Source organism: Mauremys mutica, chromosome 2 (genome assembly GCF_020497125.1).
Source record: "Mauremys mutica isolate MM-2020 ecotype Southern chromosome 2, ASM2049712v1, whole genome shotgun sequence".
In the NCBI taxonomy this organism is placed as follows: Eukaryota; Metazoa; Chordata; order Testudines; family Geoemydidae; genus Mauremys; species Mauremys mutica.
In genome coordinates this window covers 146841357-146864921 of record NC_059073.1, presented here as the reverse complement: position 1 = coordinate 146864921, position 23565 = coordinate 146841357, and the positions used below count along the sequence as shown (strand labels likewise).

The following is a 23565-nucleotide window of genomic DNA, read 5'->3' as shown; positions in this document are numbered from 1 at the left end:
CACTAAACCGGATTAAACCCGCTGTAAAGGGGAGCAGCTGCCTACCTGCCTGCTGCTCCGGTTTCACAACATCCTTTGAGGCTAACAGGGTACCGGCTTGCATAGAGTCCTGAAAGTGTGGGCAAGGACTGTCCCTGTGCCTCTTACATGGCTGCCAGTGACACCAGAGACTCCTCTAGCTGTTAGCACTATAGGGGCTATGACACATGAGCAAACAGATCTGATTCTGTCCAGCAGAAGGCTGCATCTCACACACCATGCCAGGCCAACAGACCCATTCCCAGATCCCTGGGGCCTCCTGTGATAGCTTTTTCTCTGCCTTTGTCTGGGTGGAATCAGTAACCAAACAGTGTCTCAGTTAGCACAAGAGATCCACATACCATCTACATACCCTGCCCCCAGCCTCCCTTTCCCATCCATCCCCCAGCCTCCCACCCCCATCCATACCCACCCCATCCATCCCCTACCCCCTGCCCGCAGCCCCCGACCCATACACACCCCACCCATCCGCCAGTCCCCCACCCCATCCATACACACACCATCCATCCCCTACCCCCAGCCCCCCACCCCCATCCAAACACACCCCATCCCCTGCCCCCAGCCTCCCTCTCCAAACCATCCCCCACCCCCTGCCCCCAGCCCCCCACCCATACACACCCCATCCATCCGCCAGTCCCCCATCCATCCCCTGCCCCCCATCCCCTGCCCCCAGCCTCTCTCTCCCATCCATCCCCCACCCACACACACGCCCATCGACACACATCCCATCCATCCCCCCATCGCCATCCAGCCACCCCCCACCCCGGGGCCGATCCCAAGGGCTCCCCGTGGCCCCGCGGCAGCAGTTGACGCTGGGGGCTGAGCTCCGAGGCTTCCCATTCATCTGGAGGAGCCCCGCCCCCGGCTGACGTCACGCGGAGGGGGGGAATCGAGGCAGGCAGGCGAGCGGGCGGCACACTCCGGGCGAGCGGAGAAAGGGCAGCGCCAGCGCCGCGAGCTGGGGATCCCCGAGCGCCCCGCAGCCCCGGGCCGGTCGGTTCTCGCGCGGGGCCGGGCCCCAGAGCCCCGAAGGTGAGTGGCGGAGGGGAGAAGCCGCTTTTGTTCCTCTCCGGTCTTTACGGGGGGGCTGCCGGGCTCGGCTCGCTCGCGGCTCAGAGGAACGCGAACCCCAGCGCCCCCCCGTGCAGCTGGCACCCCGCTTTCCAGGGCAGCCCCCCCGGAAACGGACCCTCGTTCTTTGTGCGAACCAGCCTTGAGCTGGGGGCGAGCGCCCGCCCCCGGGAACTGGGGGGGTCCGCTGCTAGCGAAGCCCAGCCCGGCCTCTCCGGACCAGCTCGGCCAGGGGCTGGGCCCCCAGCGCCCCCTCCTGCAACCCCCCAGCTCAGCCGAGCGCGTCTGCGGGGGCGGTTTGGGGGCGCTGGTTTTGCTCTCTCCGGGCACCAGCTGCGCTGCAAAGTTTTCAGGCTGGGCGCTCGGGGCTGTGGGTTGGGCTGGGGCGGGTGGGACTCCGGTGTGGGGGGGGCAGATCTGCGGCTGGTTACTAACTCCCCCCCGCCCCCGAAAAGCCCCTTTGTCCTCAGTGCACCCCGGGCTCCTGCAACCCCTCCCCAGCCTCGCCTGGGGGAGCGGGACCCCTCAGCCCCGGGCTCCCCGCGAATGGCCGGAGAAGTCCCCGGGGCGGGGGGGTCCCGGACTCCGCGCTCCGGGACGCAGAAACTCGCTCCCTGCCCAGGTCGTGTCAGCAAAGCCGCGGCCCCGCAGCCCGCTGAGCTTGCAAAAGGCTCCGGCTGCTTCTCCTTTCTCCCTCCGAGCTCCGCTGGGAAAACAAAACCCAGCCCCGCGCCCCTGTGGGCGGGGGAGCGCAGGGTGCGCGCAAGGAGCGCGCAGCGCCATCTGCGAGCCTCTTTCTCTCTCCGGGCTCCCCTCGCTGCTCCGGCCCCAGGGCGCCGGCTGCCGCCTGCCCCCATCTTCGGGGGGCCGGAGCCGGGCTTGGCCTCGCCGCTGGGCGCTGCCATGCTCGGGCCTTTGATGCAGGAGCTGGGGGCTGGGGGATCCGCCCCCCTGCAGCCCCCTCCCTGGCCCCCTGCGCCGCCCCCGGGCGGCTTCCCTAGAGCTTCTCGTGCCCGGCGGGCCGCGGAGCTGGCAGCGCCCCCGCCCGGCCCGGCCCCTTTGGGGGGCCGGGGGCCGCCCCACCCCGCTTGGAAGGGCCGGTTGCCGAGAGCAGCGGGCAGCCCCCGCGCCGGCCGGCAGGGGGCGGAGCGCTCCGGGCTTTTGTTCCTTCGCAGCCCGAGGGGCGGGGGGCTGCTGGGGGCGGCTCCGTGCTGGGCGAGGGAGGGGGATTGGCGGCTGCTGGGGGCCGATCCGTGGGGGGAGGGCTCTCAGCCCCGCTGCACCCAGCGGAGTCCCCGCAGCTCACCCCCTGCCCCGTTGATGGGCTGGCTCTGGGGGTGCGTGGGGCAGAGCGGGGACTGGCTAGGGCTGGGCCTGCTGGCAGTGTGCTCCCCCCTGCCCCTCCTGGGGCGGGGAGAGCCGGGGGGGGTCTCTTCCCCCTGGCTGGGGAATGGCCGAGCCCCCCGGCGGCTGCCTTGGCCCCCTTCCCACATACGGCAGCTGGGCCCCCGGGCTGGGCTTGGCTGGCGTGTACAGCTGCTCTGCTGGCCTGGCCGTGTGTGGTCAGGGATCTGCCCCCCCTCCCCGAAGTCCCCCTTGGCAGATGCCTTGGCATTGCCCCTTGGCATGCTCTGTGGGATAACGGCCACCCTGGCTTCAGGCCTGGCATTTTCCGTGGGCCCCGAGCTCGGTTTCCTCTGCCCCTTGCTGAGAGAGCGCGAGGGGGGCTGGCGAGGCTGAGCTTTGTGCATGGGGTGGTGTCCCTCCCCCACGTGGTACCCATCATCTGCCCTGGGGAGGCTGGAAGGCGGGTGCCCGTGTGCCAGGGGCAGGCCTTTCCTGGAAGGAGAGAATGTCACGCTCCTGCTGTGGGTGGCTCCTGACATGTGGGTCTGGCAGCCTGCGGAGCAGGGGCAGGAGCTCTGGTCTCTGCCCAGCCCAGGCGCCCGTGGAGGGCAGGATCCATGCCCTGCGCAGGAACTGACCAGGACATTGGCTTGGTCTCCCGAGCTGCCCATCCCCCGCCCCCATGGGCTGCCCTGGGACCCGACCCCTCTGGCCCCCCGAGCAGCTGCCAGGCAGTGGCGGTTGCTGTGATGTAGGTGTTTGACACGCTGGTCTAAGACCCACCAACTCCAAGGGGCTGAGAGCAGGGGCCGGCCCCTGCGGGCTGGACGGGACCGGAGGGGTTCCAGAGGCTCCCTCGGCTCCGTTGGGGGTGGTGAGCTCTGGCGGGGGCGGGGGCAGGGGCTGCCCCCCCTGGCTCATTCCCAGCTGGATCTGGCTTCCTGGCTGGGCTGGCCATGATTCCCACAGCCCACTGCTTCACTTCCTGGCCGGAAATCCACTTCTCCCCTGCCGTGTCCTTCCTCGCAGGAGCCGGGTGGGAGAGGCAGCTTCCTGCTTCCCTTCATGGAAAACAGCTCTGCTCCTGCCCCCGTCCTGCTGGTAACCTGTGAGCGCTTCCCGCATCCGTGGGCCCCACAGCCCGGCCATCACCCCCCGACTCCGGCCCCTGCCCGGCCAGATGCCACGGGCACCTTCTGCCCTCTGAGGCCGTGTCCCACCCACAGTCTCTGTCAGTCCCTCCCCAGGACATAGAATCATAGACTATCAGGGTTGGAAGGGACCTCAGGAGGTATCTAGTCCAACCCCCTGCTCAAAGCAGGGCCAACACCAACTAAATCATCCCAGCCAGGGCTTTGTCAAGCCGGGCCTTAAAAACCTCTAAGGAAGGAGATTCCACCACCTCCCTAGGTAACCCACTCCATGTAAGGGGGCTCTGGGCAGCGGTGCCCCCCTCTCCCCGTGTGGCATGTTTCTGCCCACTCTGCAGCAGAAAGCCTCGGGTCCGGGGTGGCAAAGGCCCAGCACAAGGCAGGAGAGAGCCCAGCCTGCTGGCAACGCCAGCCTGTTCGCTGGGCTGCTCCGTCTTCAAACATCCCGAACGCAGAAGGGATGGGGGCCCAACACCAGGCTAGTTCAGACTCTCCCCTGGCAATTGCTCCCCCTTGTACCTTCCAGCCAAGGGTCCCAAAGCCCCTCGCTGGCGTGAAGGTAACTCACCAGCCGCCACCTGGGCTGGTGTCATCCTACCCATGTTAGAGGGGGAAACTGAGGCACGAACTGATGGGACTTGCCCGAGGTCAGAGAGGGAGTCTGTCAGAGCTGGGACGTGCCCTGTCGGGATTGGTTCGGGGGGCTTATGTGGGTTCAGGAGGCCCCTTTGAGGCTCTGTCTGACTGGGGAAAGCCCCTCACCCATCCCTGGGTGGAGTTTCCTCCTGCAGAGGATGTGAGGGCGGCACGGTGGAGTGATCCCAGGGGAGTGTGTGCGTGGGGGGGGGGGGCGCAGCTGTGCGTCAGCTGGGAAGAGGAGGGAGCAGCATTGCTGGCAGCCCCCGCACACACACACACACCCCCGCTGACTCAGCGCCAGCTCCATTGATGGCAGGAAGTAGTTATGGAAGGAGGTGACCACAAAAAGGGGAATCCGTGACCTAGGGGTAGCACCGGCTCCGCTTGGTGGGGGCGGGGGGGCAGCAGCTCCCTGCAGGGGGCTCTGGTGCACACGCCTGCCCCCTGCTGCCTGGGTCAGCAGTGCATCCCTGGCTCCTGCGAGGGGCGCTCGGCTAGATGGGGGGCAGGGGCGGGGGGCACTGGCCATGGATCTGGCCAGTTGATACCATTCAGCATGGGGGAAGGGGAGCCAAGCACTCCTGTGCGCGGCCCCGAGGGGCGGGGAGAGGCCCAGCCTGGGGGGGGCACCAGGATGTCGCTGTGTCTCTGCTTCTAGCCACTGGCCTTGCCAGCTCGTGGGGCAGAAACGCTGCTCTGGCCTGGCCCTGGGCTGTGGGGCAGGGCCAGACAGAGGTGTCCTGCTTGCCTCAGGAGGCTAGAGGAGGTCATAGGGGTCAGGACCTGGGTTCTGCCCCTGCCTCCCTCTCTGACACTGGGCAAATCCCTTCCCCCCCCACCCCACGGCCCTTGGCTCATTTCCTGGCTGGCTGGGTCAGACTCTTTTCCCCTTCCATGGGGCTGGGGCTGTGGCAGGGGGCTTGGCAGGGAGCGCTCTGCAGGGGAGTGTGTGTGTGTGTGGGGGGGGGAATCTGAGTCTGTGGCTGGCTCAGCCCCTCCCCCCCCCCCCCCGAGCGCTCAGAGCAGAAGCGTCTCAATGGCTCCCTTGTCCCCGTTTCCTGCCTGCCCACGTGCTTTGGCTCCTCTGCCCTTGGCCCCCTGTAACCGGCCTGTCTCCCCGCCAGGCTGCCCAGAGCAGTGAGGGCACGAAAGGAGCTGGGCCCCGGGAGGCCAGACCCCAGCGTGCCACGGGGCAGCATGGACGCCAGCCTCCCAGGCCTCGCCCTGCTCACCACCATCTTCCTGAGCGTGGCCACCACCGACGCCGCCTGGTGGAACCTGGTGCCCAGGAAAACCATCCCCTACAACGGTGAGTGCAGCGATGGCCAGGCTGGGGGGACGTGTCATGACTCTGTTGGGTAGCGCCCAGCCCTGGCAGTAAGCATAGAACTGTTGTGGTGCCCTGGGCTGGGCTTTTTGACGTTACACCGGCTGATGGGGAGAGGAGGAGGCAGCAGAGGTCTCTGGAGGAGTGGGGCTGGGACTACCCCATCAGACAGACCCCCCAGGGCCCGGCCCCAGGAGCGTCTGTCCCACGGTGCTGAGCTGGATCCCAGCGATTCAAGGCAGAGAGGCCTGGAGGGACAATGTATTTTAACAGAGAAGTCGAGCGTCTGGCTCCCCACTCCTGAGATTGGGGAGAGGTGGGGCGGGGGGGCGTCTGTGCCTGTCACTGTCAGGCTCGCATTCCCTGCTCTGTAGCCACAACCACCTCTCGCTGTTTAAAGGGGAATGCAGAGACGCACCTGATTCCAGGAGCTGGGGTTTTAAGGAAACCTCCAAATCCCATGTGCTTCATTGCAGAGCTGCCAGCTCTCCCGGCTTCCTGCTAAGGGAACCCCCTTTTCCTGGGGAGCGGCTCCCCCGTGCTTGGCTCGCTGTGCAGTGAGGGCGAGGGGTCAGCAGGGTCCCTGTGCTGGGGGGTGGCTGTGGAGGACCCCTGCCTTCGGGGGGGTGGGGGGGAGCTCCCCGTCCAGCCTGCACCCGCCCCGGCAGGGGAAGGCAGGCCCAGCAGTTAGGGTGCTGGCTGGGACTGGGCAGCCATGGCCTCTCTGTGTCCTGGGGGAGTCCCTGGAGCCTGTTCCCCGGGATGGGAGCACGTCCCAGGCACCCCCCATCACCCCGCAGGTCTGACTCGAGGGGCTGGAGCTGGGAGCCAGGAGAGGCAAAGGGCTGCTGCGGCGAAGCCGGTGGGTGCCCAGCCCTGGTGCACCTGGCTGGCGAGGGAGTCGCAGGGGGCAGGGCTGGTGCAACCCATTAGGTGACCTAGACGGTCGCCTAGGGCACTAACGTTTGGGGGGCGGCGACCACGGTGGTGGGACCTTCCACTGCCTCTGTCGGGGGTGGCATTTCAGGGGCGGGACCTTCTGCCGCCTAGGGCGGGGAAAAAAGCTGGCGGCGCTCCTGGCAGGGGGGACATGCTACAGTTGCTCTGAGCCCCGCGAGGCGGCAAATCCAGTTTGGGGAGCTCAGGCCCCGGTACCGTGCATGGGACACAGGGCAGCACCTGTGGCCCTGGCAGCCTGGCCGCTCCCTCGGGGGCAGCCTGTCCCTTTGGATAAATCTCGCTGGCACAGCCAGGACGCGGTGACTGGGCACCGCTGGTGGGCATCTCCCGCTGGCATGGGATTGGGAGCCCCCCCCCAAGACCCCCCACCTGTAGGCATGTGGCATCCCACCCTGCCCTCCCGCCGGGTGCCTGGCTCCAGCTGTGACGCGCCAGACATGGCATCTGCAGGCTGGGAGCTCTGTGGGGTAAGGCGGGGGCCTCCCTCCCTGGCCTGGCCATGGCTCACAGGCCAAATCAGGTGCTCGCCCCCTGGCTCCGTGGTACCTACATTGGGGTCCCAAGACCTTCCCTGCCCCCTTCCCACCGGTGAAGCGCTGCTCTCAGCGCTGTGCTGGCGGGAAGGGGGCTCTGCCCTGCCCTGCCCTGCCTGGGGGCCTGGCTGGCCCCGGGGGGGGGCTGCCTCTCCGGAGGTGACATCAGGTGTTTGCGCCAGCCCCGGGCAATGATCTCATCCTGTTTGCTACTAGCTGCCCTCCCCAGGGCTCCCTTCCCCTCCCACCCGCATCCTGCGTCCTGCTGCTCCCCCAGCGTGGGGGCTGGGCCCTGCCCGGGGGCAGCCTCCGTCCCTTGTGCCCACAGGCTCTCATTCGGCTCCTGCCATATGGGGTGGGCGGCCGACCCTTGTGCCCACGCGGGGGCTGCTCTGAGTGAGTCTCTGTGCCCTGGGTGCTCCCCCCTCGGTCCTGCGTTCCCCGCCTTGGCTCTGGCTCTGGCTCTAGGGGTCTGACGGCCCCATTGGCGTGTGGGTGGGGATGTATCCTGTGGCGGTGCTCCTCAGTTCCAACCTGCAGCCCCCCCCCCTTCTGCCAGGCTCTCTGCGCCCAGGGCAGGTTCTCCTCCTGGGCCCCCTTTAGCACTCGGGCTCTGCAGCTGCTGCACCTCCCCCCCGCCCCCCCCGGCACCCCAGTCCCTGCAGGAGCTGGGACGTACTCTCCAGCCTGGAGTTGCACTGGGACTGGCTGCCTGGGCGTGGGCACTGCCCACTGGGTCCTCGTCCCACGAGAGCTGCTGGTGCCTGCTCTACCCTCTGCGAGGGGCTGGGCTCATCCTCTCAGGTGCTGCTGCCTGGGGCCTGCTCCCCATATGGTGGGGGCTCCCTTCCCCCGCCCTGCTGAACCCCAGGCTGGGGAGTGGGGGCGGGGGCTGATTGAAGCCAGGTGCCGGCTTTGATCGGCCGCGGCACTGGGGCGGGCTCCGCTCCCCGGCTTTAATGGGCCCCAGCTGGCGGAGCGGCTGAGCCAGCCCCCTCAGTGCCGAGGCTCCAGGTTCTCAGGCTGCCCTGGAAGCTCTGCTCTCTGGGATGCTGGGCTGTGCCAAGGGGTCTCCCTCACCCCTCAGTGCTCCTGCCTTGTGCCGAAGGAGTCCCTGGGTGTTCGTGTGGGGGAGGGAATGCGACAGTCTCTGGGGAGCCTTGTTCCCTGTGTCCAGTCCCGCTTTGCCTGTGTCACCTCAAGGTGCGCAAGCTGCCCGCCTGTGACCTGTGGGTTCCCCACCCCCCCGACTCTAGGCGCTGGGGATGCCAAGTCTGGCAGGGTCTGTGCCGCAGGGCATGGGGGCAGTGCTGGGGGCAGAGGTGAGCTGGCCATGGGGGCTCCGGCTCTGGCTTCACACCTGTCCAGCGGCCTGGTTGGACCCCTCCATGCCAGCAGGCGTGTGTGTGTGTTTCGGGGTATTGTACGTGGCAGCGTCTGGGAATCTCCCTGTGCCCCAGGTGCCATCGTGCCAGGCGCTGTGCAGATCCGGTCGGCAGATCCGGTCCCTGCCCTGGGGCGACATGCTCCTGGGTGGGGGATTGGGACACAGGAGGCTTCCTGGAAGTTGGGGGGTCCCCATTTCCCCAAGGCTGTAGGCCAGCCTGAAGTGGTCTGTACCCTGGGCCCTACACGGCTGGCTTGTGAGCCTTCTGCACCAGCCTGAGCCGCACTGGGGTTGGGGGGGGGGGCCTCACGTTGCGGCTGGTAACGCGACCGGGCTGGTGCTGGGTTTCCTGCCATCAGCTTGGGCCAGCTCCACTTACGGGCTTGACTTCTCTCTCCAGCCTCCCTCCCTCGGGAAGCCAGAGTGTGCAGCCCCCGGGCTGGCTAGGGAGTTCGGTGCCCTGCACGCTGTGTCCGGCCTGGAGCAGAGCGAATTGGGGGCTGGGTGGGGGACAGCTGCCCCCACCCTCACCCCGGCAGTGCCTGGCAGATCTCCTCCCCCCAGCCCAGAGTGGCTTGAGTACCTCTGTATGCTCCCCACCCCCACGCTCCGTTCTCCCGTCAATGTGCCCTTTCTCTGAACAAAGCTGGCCGTGGGGGCCGGGCTGGGTAGGGGCTCGGCAAAGAGCCCCTCTGCCAGGGCGCCAGGCTCAGCACTCTCCGGTTCCACCCGGCGCATCCCCGACAATGGCTCCCTTGTCCAGCCAGCGTGAGGAGCGAGCGGCTCCCTGGAGGGCAAGGGCGGCTTCCAGGAAGGGGCTGATGCCCCGGGTGGGGCTGGCTGGAGCAGACGGTCCCACGTGAGCTCCCCCGGCCCAGCGTGCTCAGCGGGTCTCTGCGCCCCGTGGGGCCTGGGGCACATTAGAGCTGAATTTTTCTCCAGGCTCAGGGTGTCTGCGGACAAGATCACGAGCTCAGGGCCGTTCCCAGCTAGGCTAGGGGGTTGCGGGTCAGGAGTGAGGAGCATGCCAGATCTGCGGGGGAGCCCAGGGCTGGGCTAGCAGGGGCTGCGGATCTGGAGGGAGGGGCTGCCAGCCATGGCAGTGCAAGGAGGTGTTGCGTGGCCAGCCCCGCTGTTGGCGATATGTGGGCGGGGAGGAGAGAGCAGCTGGGGCAGTTCCTCTCCTGCTGGCACGGAACGAGTTGTCTCCAAGACGCCCTTCTCTAGTCCTGTGTCCAGTCCAGACTCAGCCTCGTCACCTGCTAGCCATGGCCCCCGGGATCCCTCAGCACCTGCCCCCTCAGCGGGTGGGATCTCCCCTTGCCCTACAGCCAGTTGGCCCAGTGCCCGGGGTGCCAGCCGAGCAGCCAGCAGGACGCGGGTGGCTCCTGGATCCTGCCTGCCCCCAGGGCACCCTGGGAGTGAGGAACTCACCCACCATTGCTGGGGCAGGGTGTGAGGTGGGAGCCCCGGTATCACCACACAGCTCTGGAACTTGAGGCCTGGCAGCCTCTTGGCTGGCTGGCACCGAGGAGCAGGCAGCCTGGGACACGGTGGTGGTGCCAGGCCCCAGTCTGGCCCTGTGCCCCCAGGAGCCGCAGGCCCCCCGAGTCCCCTGACACCGTCCCGTCTCCTCCCCACAGAGCTGAAGGACGTGGCGAAGCGGTTCTCCAAGGCAGGCGTGTCGCACTACATGACGCTGACGCTGGGCGAGGCCGAGAGGGTGCTGTACGTGGGTGCCCGGGAGGCCATCTTCGCCCTCGCCACCAGCACCATGGAGCTGAAGGCAGCGGTAAGAGAGGGCGGCTCTGCTGCGGGGTCCCAGCAGGGGGCATTGCCACCACAGAGCCTGGGAGGGGGCCCCAAAGCCTGGCTGCCAAGGTCCACGGTGCCCCCCCATCTAGGGGGACGGAGCTACGAGGGGTCTGGCTGGCCTGGGGGTGCTGGTTAAACTGCCCCTTGGGGAGCAGCGCCCCCTGCTGGGCACCCCTGAACATGAGCATGTTCTCTTGGGAGCTGGGCTGGGCGCTGGTTGCTGGGCGCCTCCTCTGCCAGGTGGGGGATGTGGCGAGTATGGAGGGCCGAGTGCTGTTTGGCTGCAGGAGATGGGGGGTGGGTGGGGCAGGATTGGGGTGGGCTGGCTCAGCCCCTGACCCCGCTCCCCTCTGGCTTGGCAGATCTCCTGGGAGGCTCCGACAGAGAAGAAAGTGGAATGTATCCAGAAGGGCAAGAACAACCAGGTATGCAAGCTGGGCACATGGGCCCCGGCTCCCCTGCCCACTCCCAGCCTCGCCCCATGCGCAGGAGCAAGGACCATGGTCTGAGCCCGCGTGTCTGTACGGCAGCCCTCTGCTGCATGTGGAGGGGCAGGTCCCGGGGTGGCACAGCGATGGCATGTGCCATGTCTTTCCCTGGGCCGGGGAGCTGCGGGGGGGTCCCACAGACCTGGGCAAGTTCCACTTGGCTCCATGGCCAGCCCTGCCCTGGCATTGCCGGGGGGGACCCAATAGCACCCCTCCCCCTAGCCCCCTCCCGCTGACCAGCCCCTTTCTCTCCAGACCGACTGTTTCAACTACATCCGCTTCCTCCAGAGCTACAACAGCTCCCACCTGTACGCGTGCGGCACCTTCGCCTTCCAGCCCAAGTGCACCTACATTGTGAGTATGGCCCAGAGCAGGGCGCCCCCTGCTGGACGGGACCGGGCTGGCGGAGCCGGGAGCTCCTGCCCTGCTCCTGACAGTGCCCCCTGCTGGACGGGACGGGGCTGGGCTGGCGGAGCTGAGAGCTCCCACTGAAGCCAGTGGTCCCGCCCCGCTCCCCACAGTGCCCCCCTCCTGGACTGGACGGGACGGGGCTGGCGGAGCCGGGAACTCCTGCCCTGCTCCCCACAGTGCCCCCTGCTGGACGGGATGGGGCTGGGGGAGCCGGGAGCTCCCCCTGCCTCATTCTGCCGGCAGAGGCTGGGAGTCCGTGGTGGCGACCGAAGCAGGGGATGCTGACGGGCGCTGCCTGCTGGATGGACGATGGCCGGTGTGGAGCTGTGCCGAGCGTGGGGCATTCTCAGACCCTGCCGTGGGCCCAGCACAGCCCCGTCTCTGCAGGCAGCTTCCCGCTGGGCCCCACTGACCCTACGTGTGGGGTGTCTCTTTCAGGAGGAGTCCAGTTTCTCCCTCAACAGGCTGGCCTTCGAGGACGGGAAAGGGAAGTGCCCCTACGACCCAGCCAAAGGCCACACGGGCCTCATCGTGGGTAGGTGGGGCCCTTCGGGGAGGGGGGGGGGGGGGGCTGGGCTGGGGGCTGGGACGGGGCCCAGGGCGCCCGGGCTGGGAGTGGGAGGCTGGTGGGTATTTCTGCCCCGCGCACCAAGTTAACCCCTTCTTGGCCATGCCGTCCAGATGGCGAGCTGTACTCGGCGACACTCAACAACTTCCTGGGCACGGAGCCGGTGATCCTGCGCAACCTGGGCCCCCACTACTCCATGAAGACAGAGTACCTGGCCTCCTGGCTGAATGGTGAGGGTGGGGCTGGGCACCGGGGGCACGGGTCACACAGTAGCTCATGCAGCCCCCTTTCTGTGGGGGGAGGGACTCTCACTGCCCCCAGAACCAGCCCATCCCACTGTGGGTCTGGCGAGCGATCAGGCCCCTGCCTGGGCTCTGCTGCCTGGGATTGAAGCCCCAAGTGTGGGTCTCTCCCCACGTGGCATCCAGCCGGGGTTGGGGGGGTCCTGCAGCAACCTGGGGGTGCCGTTGGAGGGGGCGCAGCCGGGCCGGCTCCAGAGGGCATCTGGCTCCAAGCGTGACGGGAGGCGGCTGGGGGGCTCCTCCCCACAGCACTGGGGGCTCGGGGGCCCGAGCAGAGAGCTGGGGGGATGTGGGGCCCACGAGCCCTGGTCTCACGTGCCCCCCATTGCAGAGCCCCACTTCGTGGGCTCGGCCTACGTGCAGGAGAGCGTGGGCAGCCCCAGCGGGGACGACGACAAGGTCTACTTCTTCTTCAGCGAGCGGGCCGTGGAGTACGATTGCTACGCCGAGCAGGTGGTGGCCCGCGTGGCACGGGTCTGCAAGGTACGTCCGGGGCGCCGTGGCAACCAGCCCTCGGGCAGGGGCCCGTGCTGGGTGGGAGGGGTGCCCAGAGACACTGTGGTGTGGCTGGAGCCCGTGGGCCAGGCCGGGCCCTGCCCTGAGCAGGAATGGGCCCAGCTGGATACGGAGCTCGCTCCAGGCCTAGGCCTGAGCCTGCGGCCGGTGCAAGGGGATCCTGGTGGTGGCCTGGTGTCATGGGGGCAAGAGACCACCCGGGTGCCAGGCAGTGGGGCTCTCGGGGTCTGGTCTGTCCTACCCCCTCATGTGGTGCCTCCCTCTGCCCAGGGGGATGTGGGCGGCGCCCGGACCCTGCAGAAGAAGTGGACGACGTTCCTCAAAGCCCGGCTGGTCTGCTCCATCCCGGAGCAGCAGCTGCACTTCAACCGGCTGCAGGCCGTGTACACGCTGGGCGGGACCACCTGGCGCGACACCACCTTCTTCGGCCTCTTCCAGGCTCGCTGGTGAGCACGGGAGCCCCGGGCCACTGAGTGTCCCCATGGGCCCTGCAGCCTCCATCCCACCTACACTGCCTGCTGGGGGACCCCCGCCCCTCCGCAGCCTGTGTCAGCCCTGCCATTGGACCCGTCTCCCCAGGGCTGCCCCCCAACTCTCACACGTCCCCTGGGGGCAGGGCAGTAGCTTTCCCCTGGCTCCCTCCCACCCGCCAGGCTCTGCCCTGGCCATCACCCACCCTCCCCACCCCCCCATCTTTCCAGCACCTCCAGCCCCATGCCGGGTCTCACCCCCCTTCCCTCCCACAGGGGGGACGTGGACGTCTCTGCCGTCTGCCAGTACCACATCGAGGACGTGCGCAAGGCCTTCGAGGGGCCCTACAAGGAGTACCGGGAGCAGGCCCAGAAGTGGGGCAGGTACTCGGACCAAGTGCCCAGCCCCCGGCCTGGGGCGGTAAGTGCCATGGGCACCGGGGAGACCCAGCCATCACAGTGGGGAGGCCAGCTGCTCTCATCTCTGCCAGGGACCACGCCCCCCTTGTGCACTCAGCAGTGCCCCCTTGGGGGCTGGGTGGGCACTCACTAATCCCCACCCCCACCCCGGGCTGCCCTGGGAAGTGTCACCTGCACTCCCTGCCTGCCAGGGTCCCTCCCCCCAGCGCGGGCACTTCAGCTGCCTCTAGCCCCCAGGCTGCCAGCTGAGCTATGCCCTGCCCCCCTGGTTGGTAGTGTCCTCTGCCCTCCCTTGGTGCCTGGCCCCACTGTGACCCGGCCCCTCTCCCCTCAGTGCATCACTGACTGGCACCGGCAGAATGGCGTTGCCAGCTCGCTGGAGCTGCCCGACAACACGCTGAACTTCGCCAAGAAGCACCCGCTGATGGACGAGCCGGTGCTGCCGCGCCACGGCCGGCCCCTGCTGCTCAAGAAGGACGCCAACTTCACCCGGCTGGTGGTGGACCGGGTGCGCGGGCTGGATGGGGCCTCCTACAACGTGCTCTTCATTGGGACAGGTACTCGCCAGGGCTCTGCTCCCTTCATTTCTCCCCCCCCCCCCCCAATTGCTGGGCCCTCAAGCCAGCCTGGGCTCAGCCCTGCCCGGGGGGGTGTGTGTGTGCAGTGGGGGGAGGGGCAACTCCCAGCCACATGGCGCAATAATGCTGGGGGTGCTGCTTTGGGAGCCGCTGAGCATGTGATGGGGGGGCAACTTGGGGGTGCATCTCCCAGCATGGAGTGGCCTAAGGGTTCCTGGGGGTGCTAAGGGGGTGGTACAGGAGTGATGGGGGGTGCTCAGGGCCCCTCCCCTGCCCACAGCTCCCTGCAATCCCGCCCTGCGGCTCTTCCAGGTGACGGGTGGCTCCACAAGGCCCTGGTCCTGCCCTCCCGCGTCCACCTCGTGGAGGAGCTTCAGGTCTTCGAGCCAGCGCAGCCCATCGAGAGCCTCATGCTGGCCCACCAGAAGGTAGGGGGCAGGGCACCTTGGGGACAACCTGGGGGGGGGGAAGGGCAGAGCACCGGAGGTGGAGGGGGTGCCCTGGGCTCTTGGGGGGGGTGGCAGAGTGTAGGGGGTTGGGGGAATTCCCTGGACTGGGGGGGCAGGGATAATGGGGGGTGCCATTGAGGGAGGCACAGGGGCGGGGATAACTGGGGGGGTTGTTGAGGGGGGCAGGGATATGGGGGGGGCATGGGAAGGGATAACCAGGGGGCTGTTGGGGGGGGCACAGGGTATGGGGCAGTGATGGCTCTAGGCTGTCCCATCAGCACTGATGTCCCTCCCCCTCCCCAGAAGCTGCTCTTTGCAGGCTCTCGCTCCCAGGTGGCGCGGCTGCCCCTGGCCGACTGCGCCAAGTACCGCTCCTGCGCCGACTGCGTCCTGGCCAAGGACCCCTACTGTGCCTGGAGCCGCAACGCCAGCCGCTGCCTCCGGGCTGACGGCTCTGACGGGTGAGGGGCCTGGGGGCGGGACACTACCCACATGGGGGGTGGGAAGAGGTTGTCATTGTGGTGCCCCCTCCAAGAGGGATCTGATTAGCATCTCCTTGCCCTGCCCCACGGGAAGGTCTCCCCTCACCTCCCCCAGGGCTCTGGCTCCCTTCCAGAGCATGGCCCAAGGGGCAGTGACTGCAGCTCGGTGCCCCGTGGGGGACAGCTGGGGCTGTGCTGACTCCGGGTCTCTCTCAGGTCCCTGCTGGTCCAGGACGTGGTGAACGCGGACACGGCTCTCTGCAACCTCCTCCGAGCACCCCCCTCAGGTGAGAGGTCACCAGTGCCCCTCCCTGGGAGCCAAAGGGGCTGGGGAGGGGGCCTGCACTCTGTTAGCTTGGGGGGGGCCCTCTCAGCGCAGGCTTGAGAGCCAGGACTCCTCTGGCTCTGCTGCTGATTTGCTGCTCCTCTCTGTGCCTTAGTTTCCCCAGCTGGACAGCAAGGCTGACTGGTGCTGAGGTATCTGCCCAGGAGCAGTGGGGCGCAGGGCTGAAGCTATCCTGGGTTCCCCTGTCCCAGGGAAGGGCACTCAGCCGAACATCTCCCGTACCTGCCCTACAGGCCACAGCGACACCCCCCCCTCCATCGGTCCTGGCACAGCCCAGGTGTGTCCATGTGCCCAGCTCCTGTGTGAAACCAGCAGCAGTGTCAGAGCCCACGGGGCACGTGCCATCTCCAGGCTGGTCCCTGCAGCCTCAGCAGAGAGGCCTAGGCCAAGGCCTTGGGGCTGGCATCACCCGTGGGGTGTCCCTCTGGGGCAGGGCTGTGGGATGGGCAGAGGGTCCAGCCCCCACCTCAGCCTGACCCCTTCTCCCCTCTGTCCCGCAGTTAAAGTCACTCCCAAGAACATCACGGTGGTGGCTGGCACGGACCTGGTCCTGCCCTGCCGCCTCACCTCCAACCTGGCCCGGGCTCGCTGGACCTTCAACGGGCGGGAGCTGGCCGAGGACCAGGCCTCGGTGCTGTACGACGCCCGCCTGCAGGCCCTGGTCATCCTGGGCACAGGCCCCCAGCATGGTGGTGCCTACCGGTGCTTCTCGGAGGAGCAGGGCGCGCACCTGGCAGCCGAGGGCTACGTGGTGTCGGTGGTGGCAGGCCCAGCCGCCACGCTGGAGGCGCGGGCCCCACTGGAGAGCCTGGGGTTGGTGTGGATGGTGGCGATTGCGCTGGGTGCCCTGTGCCTGGTGCTGCTGCTGGTGGTGCTGTCCCTGCGGCGCCGGCTGCGGGAGGAGCTGGCCAAGGGCACCAAAGCTGTGGAGAGCACCCTGGTGTATCCCATCGAGCTGCCCAAGTCGCCCCCCAGCCCCAAGTTTGTTCCCAGCGCCACCTCGGACTCGGACGAGAAGCTCTGGGACCCGGCCAGCTACTACTACTCGGACGGCTCCCTCAAGATCGTGCCGGGCCACGCCATGTGCCAGAACGGCTCGGCCACGCCCTCGCCCCCCGCCAATGGCATCCCCGGGCAGCCCCTGGCCTCCCCGCCCCCGCACTCGCCCAACCGCATCCACCTGGGCAGCGTCCGCGGCTCCTCCTCCAACGGCTACATCCGCCTGCAGCTGGGCACCGAGGAGCGGCCCGGCTACAGTGACCTGGCCGAGGAGCTACGCCGCAAGCTCCAGCAGCGCCAGGCACTGCCCGACTCCAACCCCGAGGAGTCCTCGGTGTGAGCCCGGGGCTGCGGGCCTCTGACGCAGGCACAGCTACCTCAGACCCGGCCGGGGGCGCCGGGATCCCCTGCCCTGCCCAGCCGGGACGCACGTGGGACCATTTTCTAACGACCCCGGTGGATTTTGATCCCCCTGCGGCTGCTGTCAGTATTTCAGTGGATCGGGCCCATTCCAGAGCCCGCCTGGGCCCTGGGAATGGCTGGTTGGGATGTATGGGCAGGTCCTGGATGAACGGACGGAGGGGACACACGAGTCTGCCCCGGATCCTGGATGGATGGAGCCTACTTAGGACCTGATGCCTGGAGCGGATGCGGGTGGGATTTTAGAGGCCGGCTCGCCCGAGAGGCACAGCCTGGTGCTGTTGGGTGGACCCCTCCTTGTGAAAGCATTATCCGGTGGGTGCCTGGGGTGGCCACTGGCATGTGGATCCCTTCACCCACTGCTGGGTGGGAGCAAGGGCAGACCCAGAGCTGACACAAGGTGCCCTCCCAGTAATGCTGGGCAGGACTGCATTGCATGCTGGGAACAGGGCACCCATCTTGATTACCTACGGACTGCAGTCCGGTGGGGGGGGGGGGGGTGTCAGCTCTGGCCTTCTCCCTGCGCCCCCAAAGATGGCGCCCCATGGCCGGCCTGCGTGCTGGTGATGGGCCAATGGTGTCCTTGTACCGGGGGGAGGGGAAGCTGGTGGAATGGGGGGCTGTGTTCCTGTGCGCTCTTCCGCCCCCTCCCCCCCCGGCCAGCTCAAACCACAGAGATGGACTTGGTGACTTTGCCACAGCCCCTCTCCGAGGGGTGGAGGATGTGGGGTGGGGAGGTACCAGTGTAAATACCCACACACACCCCCCACCTGGGTCCCTGCCTCTTGGCCAAGCCAGTTCCTGCCCCAGCTACCCCCGATCCCGCACGCCATCTGCCTCCCCCCACCCCCTTATCAGTGTAAATAAGCAGCAAGGACCCCCTGACCCCAGTGTAATTTATTTGTTATTGAAATCTATTTATTGGCTGTAAATACTGGAGTATTTTTATATTAATAATAAAAGGGAGGAAAAACTCCAGCTGGTGCCTGTTGCCGTGTGTGTGGGGCGGGGGGAGGTGCCCTCGCTTGGTGCTGGCAGATGCTGTGTTCTGCGCCTGGCTCTGCTGGGGTTGGGGTGGCGGTCAGTGTGGGGGTGGGCACTTGGGCTGAGTTGCGGGGGGACAGCACTGTGCGTTTTGTAGCTAGTGTTGCCCACTGGATGCACACACACAGACACACCCACCCACCCACCAGCACTGAGCTGTGGCCTGGGGCTTGGCCCCCAAACTGATCTCCCACCTTGTGGGCCTTGCACCCCTGCCCGAGGCGTCTGGGCCACAGCGCAGGAGCCCTGCCCTGGCTGGAGGAGGGCTGTTCCCGGCCCCCGCCTGTGAGCTCATGGAAAAAGGAGCAGGCGGGCTATAAAAGGGCATTGAGTCTTCCCGGAGTGGAAAAAGCTCCGCGCTCCCCTGGGAGCTGGCCTCCCTGCCAAGGGGGAGGGGGCCCCCGCCGGGCCTGGAGCACTCTTAAAGCAGCAGCCGCAGGGTCTCTGCCTAATCCGGGCTGGGGGGCGGGAGGTTTCTGTGGCTTGGGGGGAGCCTCTTGCAGCTTTTTCTCCCCTCCCCAGCCGCCCTCTGCTCCCACCCCTCTTGGGATCAGTGCACGGGCTGGCTGGGGTCCTCCCTCAACACAAGCCAGGACCCCCCAGGTTTCATCTGCTCTGGCACTGCCGCCATGTGCCCAGGCTCACGTCCCTATAGAGAGGGGCCTGATCCTGCTGCGCCCCCATGAGGACAGGCACGTGAGGATCTGTGCTGTGCTCTGTCTGCCCTGGGGCATCAGGCTAGGGGGGCTCAGGGCACCCCACTGATCATCTCGCTCACTGGCATTTGAACCCTCCCCTCCTGCCGGCTTTGCGGCTCAGTCCCAGCGTCCCTGCCTGCAGGCGCCTCTCAGAACTGTGCCCCCCCCCAGCAAGCTCTGCCTTGAAAGCCACAGGCCTTCCCTTTGCCAGAGTGGTGATGTTTGTACCCAAACCCCAGAGCCTGAGCGATTCCCCCAGTCTCCCTCCTGCTTGGCTTTGCCTCATGCTCTCACTAAAGCACAGGTGCTGCTTCGAACATTCGCTGCCACCTTGTCACTCTCCAGGTGAGCTGAAGCCAGAGCAAGTGCTAACCTGCTTAACCCTCTAGGGGCAGAGCTAGTCAGGACCAGTGCCCCACTCGCTGGAGGGGTGATGTGAAAGTGGGGGAGGGGGTTGGCTCCCAGGAGTCTGGCCAGGGGCTCGGTCCCTGCTGCCAGCTGCTCGCTTTGTGGGGTCTCAGCAGGGCCGCCCCAGTGCTGGCTGCTCTCGGGGCTGGCTGGCCTGAGCCCCAGTCAATCCCGGTTAAATCCACACGAACAGCCGGGCCCTTTCTCACCAGTCTGACTCCCCTGTAGTCCAGGGGTCAGCAACCTCTCAGAAGTGGTGTCCCAACTCTTCATTTATTCATGGTAATTTAAGGTTTCGCGTGCGGATAATACATTTTTACATTTACAGGGGCCGGTGGACAGACAGAACCGCGGGCCGGCAGTGGGCTGAGCAGGGCCGGTGGCAGCGACCCCGGAGCCGGCAGCGGGCCGAGTGGGGCCGGGACCCCGGAGCCGGCAGCGGGCCGAGTGGGGCTGGGACCCCGGAGCCGGCAGCGGGCCGAGTGGGGCCGGTGGTCAGGATCAGGGGCCGGCAGCAGCGTGCCACAGTAAATCAGCTCGCGTGCTGCCTTTGGCACGTGTGCTATAGGTTGCCGACCGCTGGGTAGTCCAAGCTGTGCAGCGTCCATGGGGACCAGCACGATCCTGCTGGGGGAGCCGTGCGCTCAGGGCCCTTCTCTGCCTCCAGGCCCTGGGTATGGATGGGGCTGTCCTGGCCCCTGCAGGCCAGTGCCATAGTGCCCCCTTGTGGTGGGGGAAGGAGCTGGTACTATTGAGCCTTTGCCGGAGGGGCAGTGGACCCTGGCCAGCCCCTTTGCCCGGGGGGTGGGAGGCGGGCGGGCGTGTGCCATGTTGGGCCCAGGCAAGGGGTCTGCTTTCTCTAGCCCTTCGGCACTGCGGCAGGGCTGCTGGGGGGGAGAGTGGAGCAAAGCAGGAAGGTGGGAGGGGAGAGGATCATGGCTCCTTTGCTGCAGGGAGGCCTTCTCGGCCGGGCAGCTCCTTCCCATGGCCGTGCAGCACCAGGACTCACTCTCCAGTCCTGGCTCCCCGTCTTTGCTAATTAATTACCGGAAACAGCTGGAGAAAGCAGAGCCAGCAAAGGGGGGGGGAAGGGCCATCCCCCCTCCTTCCACAGCTGGAGAGCTGCCCAAACCGCTTCCCTCATAACTGATCCTCATGGGAGCGTAGCATTGCTCCTCCCGCCTACCCCTTACAGCTGGGGAAACCGAGGCAGAGCCAACTCAGGCCACCCAGCATGTTGGCACCCAAGCTAAGAGGAGATCCCAGGAACCCTGACTTCTAGCCCTGCCTCAGAGCAGGTGGCTGGGTCGGTCCCTGCCTGTGGCCATGCGAGAGGCTGCCCCCCGCTCCAGGCGTGCAGCACAGCGGATGTGGCCATGCTGGGCCCTTGCCAGTCGCAGCACAGTGGCCGGGGGATGTGTCAAGGAGGAGTGGGAGGGAGGGAGGGAGGCAGGAGCTGCCAAGAAGCCAGGCTGTGGGGACAGAACCGTGTAAGCTGGGAGCCAGCCGGCCCCAGAGGGCTGGGGGGAGCTGTGGCCTGAGGCCAGGTCCCATCTCACCCTCTCAATGAGGGGCCCACCAGCACGGCGCTGGGCCCTGCCAGTGAGGTTTGCTGGGCCTGCTCTCAGAGCCCCAGGTTGGTTGGTGAGGTGCTGCCTGGCCAGCTGGTGGTGGCCATGGCAGGGGCCCGGGGCAGGCTCCCACGGGCCGCTCCCCAAACCCGAGAGTGGCTTTGCACCGTCCTGTGGTGGCTCTGCCTGTGCACGTCCTCACTGGCCCTTCATCTTCCTGCCCTGAGGAGAACTTCTGGGAAGCAGCTTGTGTAACAGCGGCATAACCCGGGGCTGGGCCACTCCCCCCAGCCCTGCAAGGGGAGACCTTTCCACGGGACTGCCCCTCATGGTCAGATCATCCCTCTGCCAGCTGGGGTTCTGGGGCGGGTGGGCCAACAGGCCGGCCTGGCACCCCAGTGTTTCTAGGGAGACCCCAGCCTGGGTCGGCCCATAGGGTGCTGGGGAGGGGAAGGGGCACCTGTTGCCATCTGGGGGGCCCCTTCCTGCCAGCCCCCTCCTGCCTTGCAAGGGTTAGTGAATTCAGCCCCCCCGCATTGTACTCCTGGGGACACTGGGGGGGCTGGCCAGTGGCTGCAGCGCCCTCTGCTGCCTCAGCCAGTGCCCACAGCTAGATGCTTTCGCATGTGAAATCTCCATGGGGAAATTCCAGTCTCCTGCCCCTCTCTGCTATGGGGCCTGCTGCCAGCATGATCCCAGAGTTGCTCAGTGGGGGGGGGGAGGGGGGAATGTGACAGGGCCCCGAGCCCAGCGACGCACCAGTGTGCGTCAGACCCGGCCCAGGCCCAGCCCACTAAGGAAAACAAACACGAGCTCGGCTGGGAAAAGAACAGTCCCAGAAAGAGCGCCGGCCCCATTCCCAGCCTTTCCCACAGCAGCAAGCTGGGCCCACCCGGCCCCTCAGAGCGCAGGGGGCAGCGCTGGGAATCCTGGAGCGCAGTTTGGCCGCTGTCCAGCTGGCAGGGCTGGGGGAGGGAGATGGGGTCAGGGCGGCCATGTGAGCCCCAGGGATAGGGACGGGGTCACAGGTTTTCCCAGCACTGGTGCCTGGCTCAGTGGGGCTGGGCCCAGTCCCCAAAGGAGACACAGGGATTATGCTTGATTATGGGAAATGGGGCTGCAGAGCCCCCTCCCAGCCCCCCAGGAAAGCACCAAGGGGCCGTGTTCTCTCCATGGCTTCTCTGGCCAGCCTGCTCCTCCCACCCTGCTGTCCTGGACCCTTGGCCCGAGGCAGAGATGGACATTGCTGGGCCATTCAGCTGTGCTGGCCCCTGGGCCCATGGCAGTCTGGGGCGCTCGTTCCTTCACGCCCACCCCACGCAGGAAGAAGCTTCATGAGGAGACAGCAGCAATCGTGTCTAATGGTTAGAGCATGGGGCTGGGCATCAGGACGCCTGGGTTCTATTCCCCATGCTGGGAGCGGGGGGTGCTTTAGGGGTTAGCACAGGAGAAACAGTCAGGACTCCTGGGCTTTATCCCCAGCTCGGCCACTGACTTTGGCTGACCTTGGGTAAGTCCCTTCTCCTTGCTGTGCCTCAGTTTCCACAGCTGTGAACTGGGACTAACGATACTGACTCCGCTTTGCAAAGTGCTTTGAGTCCCCCCTGCCCACGCTCAGAGGAGCTAGCGCAATCATGGCTAGGGGCTGGAGCAGGGCTAGGAGTCAGGACTCCTGGGTTTTATGCCAGGCTCCAGGAAGGAGCACAGTCTAGTGGTTAGGGCAGGGTGTCAGGTTCGAGTCTCAGTTTTTTCCAGTCAGCGGCAATCTTGCGTGTCCCAGGTGAATCGGTGACTCCATGCTAGGAGCGGGGGGAGGCTCTGCCTGGCCACTGCTTCCTGGCACTGCTGGGTCAGGTCCTTTCCCCTGGAGGAATTCAGCTCAAGGGAGAGGCAGCTCTTGAGGGGAGCCCGGCTCTGCTCTCATGGCCCCAGCTTCCCAGCCTGGGAAAGGGCAGCTCCTTGGGGCTGGGTTATGCAGCCCTGCAATGAATAGGAAGCTGACGCAGGAGCTGGCTGCTGGGACGTCACCTTCAGGCTACGCGCTGCAGCTCAGCGTGGGAAAGTCCAGATCCCCCTGAGCCAGCCGGCTGGCCCCCCCCAAGCCCCAATGGGAACCTGGGTGGTGATGCCAGCACAGGCTGCCCCGGGGAAGGTGGCCCAGGGGCACGCGCAATCTCTCCAGGAGCGGCCTGGCTGGTCCTTTCTTGCGGGGGGCGGGGGGATGGATCGTCTCCAGCGCGGCCTTTCCTCAGAGCCCCCCAATGCCAGGGCTCCCCGGAGGGCTGCGAGCGGCGCAGAGGGGCTGGGGACCCGTGCTGGGCCAGCAGGAAAAGGCTGGAATGTGCCCAGTGAAGATCCTTCCCCTCTGGGCCCTTCCCAGCTCACCCCAGAGCTGCTGGTGGCCCACGAGGGAGCCTGTCACCCTGGCGGTTCAGGCCCATGGGTGCAGTTGGGTCTCAGCCAGGGGCCTGGGCCCTCGGGGGTGGGGGGGTGTTTCAGAAATCCCCCCTCCCCCCCTGCAGTCACCTCCTGAGAAGCGCCTCTTGTTTACAATGAGCTGGACCTGCCCACAAAGTACCCACAATGCATCGCTCGGCCCTCTTGTCCCGGCTGGCACGGCAGGGCCCTGTGGGAAATTGCTGCAGTCAACAAGCTGCACTGGCCTGTTGCCATGTGGAGCAGCTGGCACCTGCATGAAGCACCTGGGGGGCGAAGTTCCCCGCCCCTCCCTGGCACCGGGCACCGTGGGAGGGGCCTGGCAGGCTCCAGCAGGGGCGACAAGCAGGTTCCTGTAACGCCACTGATCGGAGAAGGGCCCAGACCAGTTCCAGAGCCTGCACCACCCCCGCTGTTCCCCTTGGCACCCCCGCCATGGCCATCAGCCAGGACCCATTGCAATCCAGCCTGCATTCCGGGACACAGCCAGGGCTGGCCTTCCGCCCTCTCCCGGGGTTGCATTAGCCCAACTCCAAGATGAATTGTCCTGTATTAGAGCTGCACCTAGCGGTCCCAGGGGAGATCAGGGGCCTGTTCAGCCAGGCCCTGCACAGAGTGAGAGACAGAGCCTGCCCAAAGCCATGTAAACCATTGAGACGGGAAAGGTTCATTAGCCCCATTCTAGAGGGG

General features: G+C 66.9%; 1 protein-coding gene across 2 annotated transcripts; it reads left to right on the top strand.

The window, feature by feature from the left end:
* The first annotated feature begins 928 nt into the window (after nucleotides 1–928).
* SEMA4C (semaphorin 4C) lies at nucleotides 929–17694 on the top strand. 2 transcript variants are annotated; one of them, XM_045007450.1, is made up of 15 exons: nucleotides 929–1071; nucleotides 5372–5556; nucleotides 10098–10246; nucleotides 10632–10694; nucleotides 11013–11111; nucleotides 11607–11703; nucleotides 11850–11966; nucleotides 12370–12521; nucleotides 12825–13000; nucleotides 13301–13445; nucleotides 13779–14001; nucleotides 14335–14450; nucleotides 14775–14932; nucleotides 15170–15240; nucleotides 15800–17694. In XM_045007450.1, exons 2-15 carry the CDS (start codon nucleotides 5445–5447, stop codon nucleotides 16636–16638), a joined length of 2517 nt encoding a protein of 838 aa, XP_044863385.1. In that variant the 5' UTR covers nucleotides 929–1071; nucleotides 5372–5444; the 3' UTR covers nucleotides 16639–17694. The 2 variants fall into 2 exon arrangements, with proteins under 2 accessions (XP_044863385.1, XP_044863384.1); XM_045007449.1 differs by lacking the exon at nucleotides 929–1071 and adding an exon at nucleotides 2686–3565.
* The last annotated feature ends 5871 nt before the right edge of the window (nucleotides 17695–23565 follow it).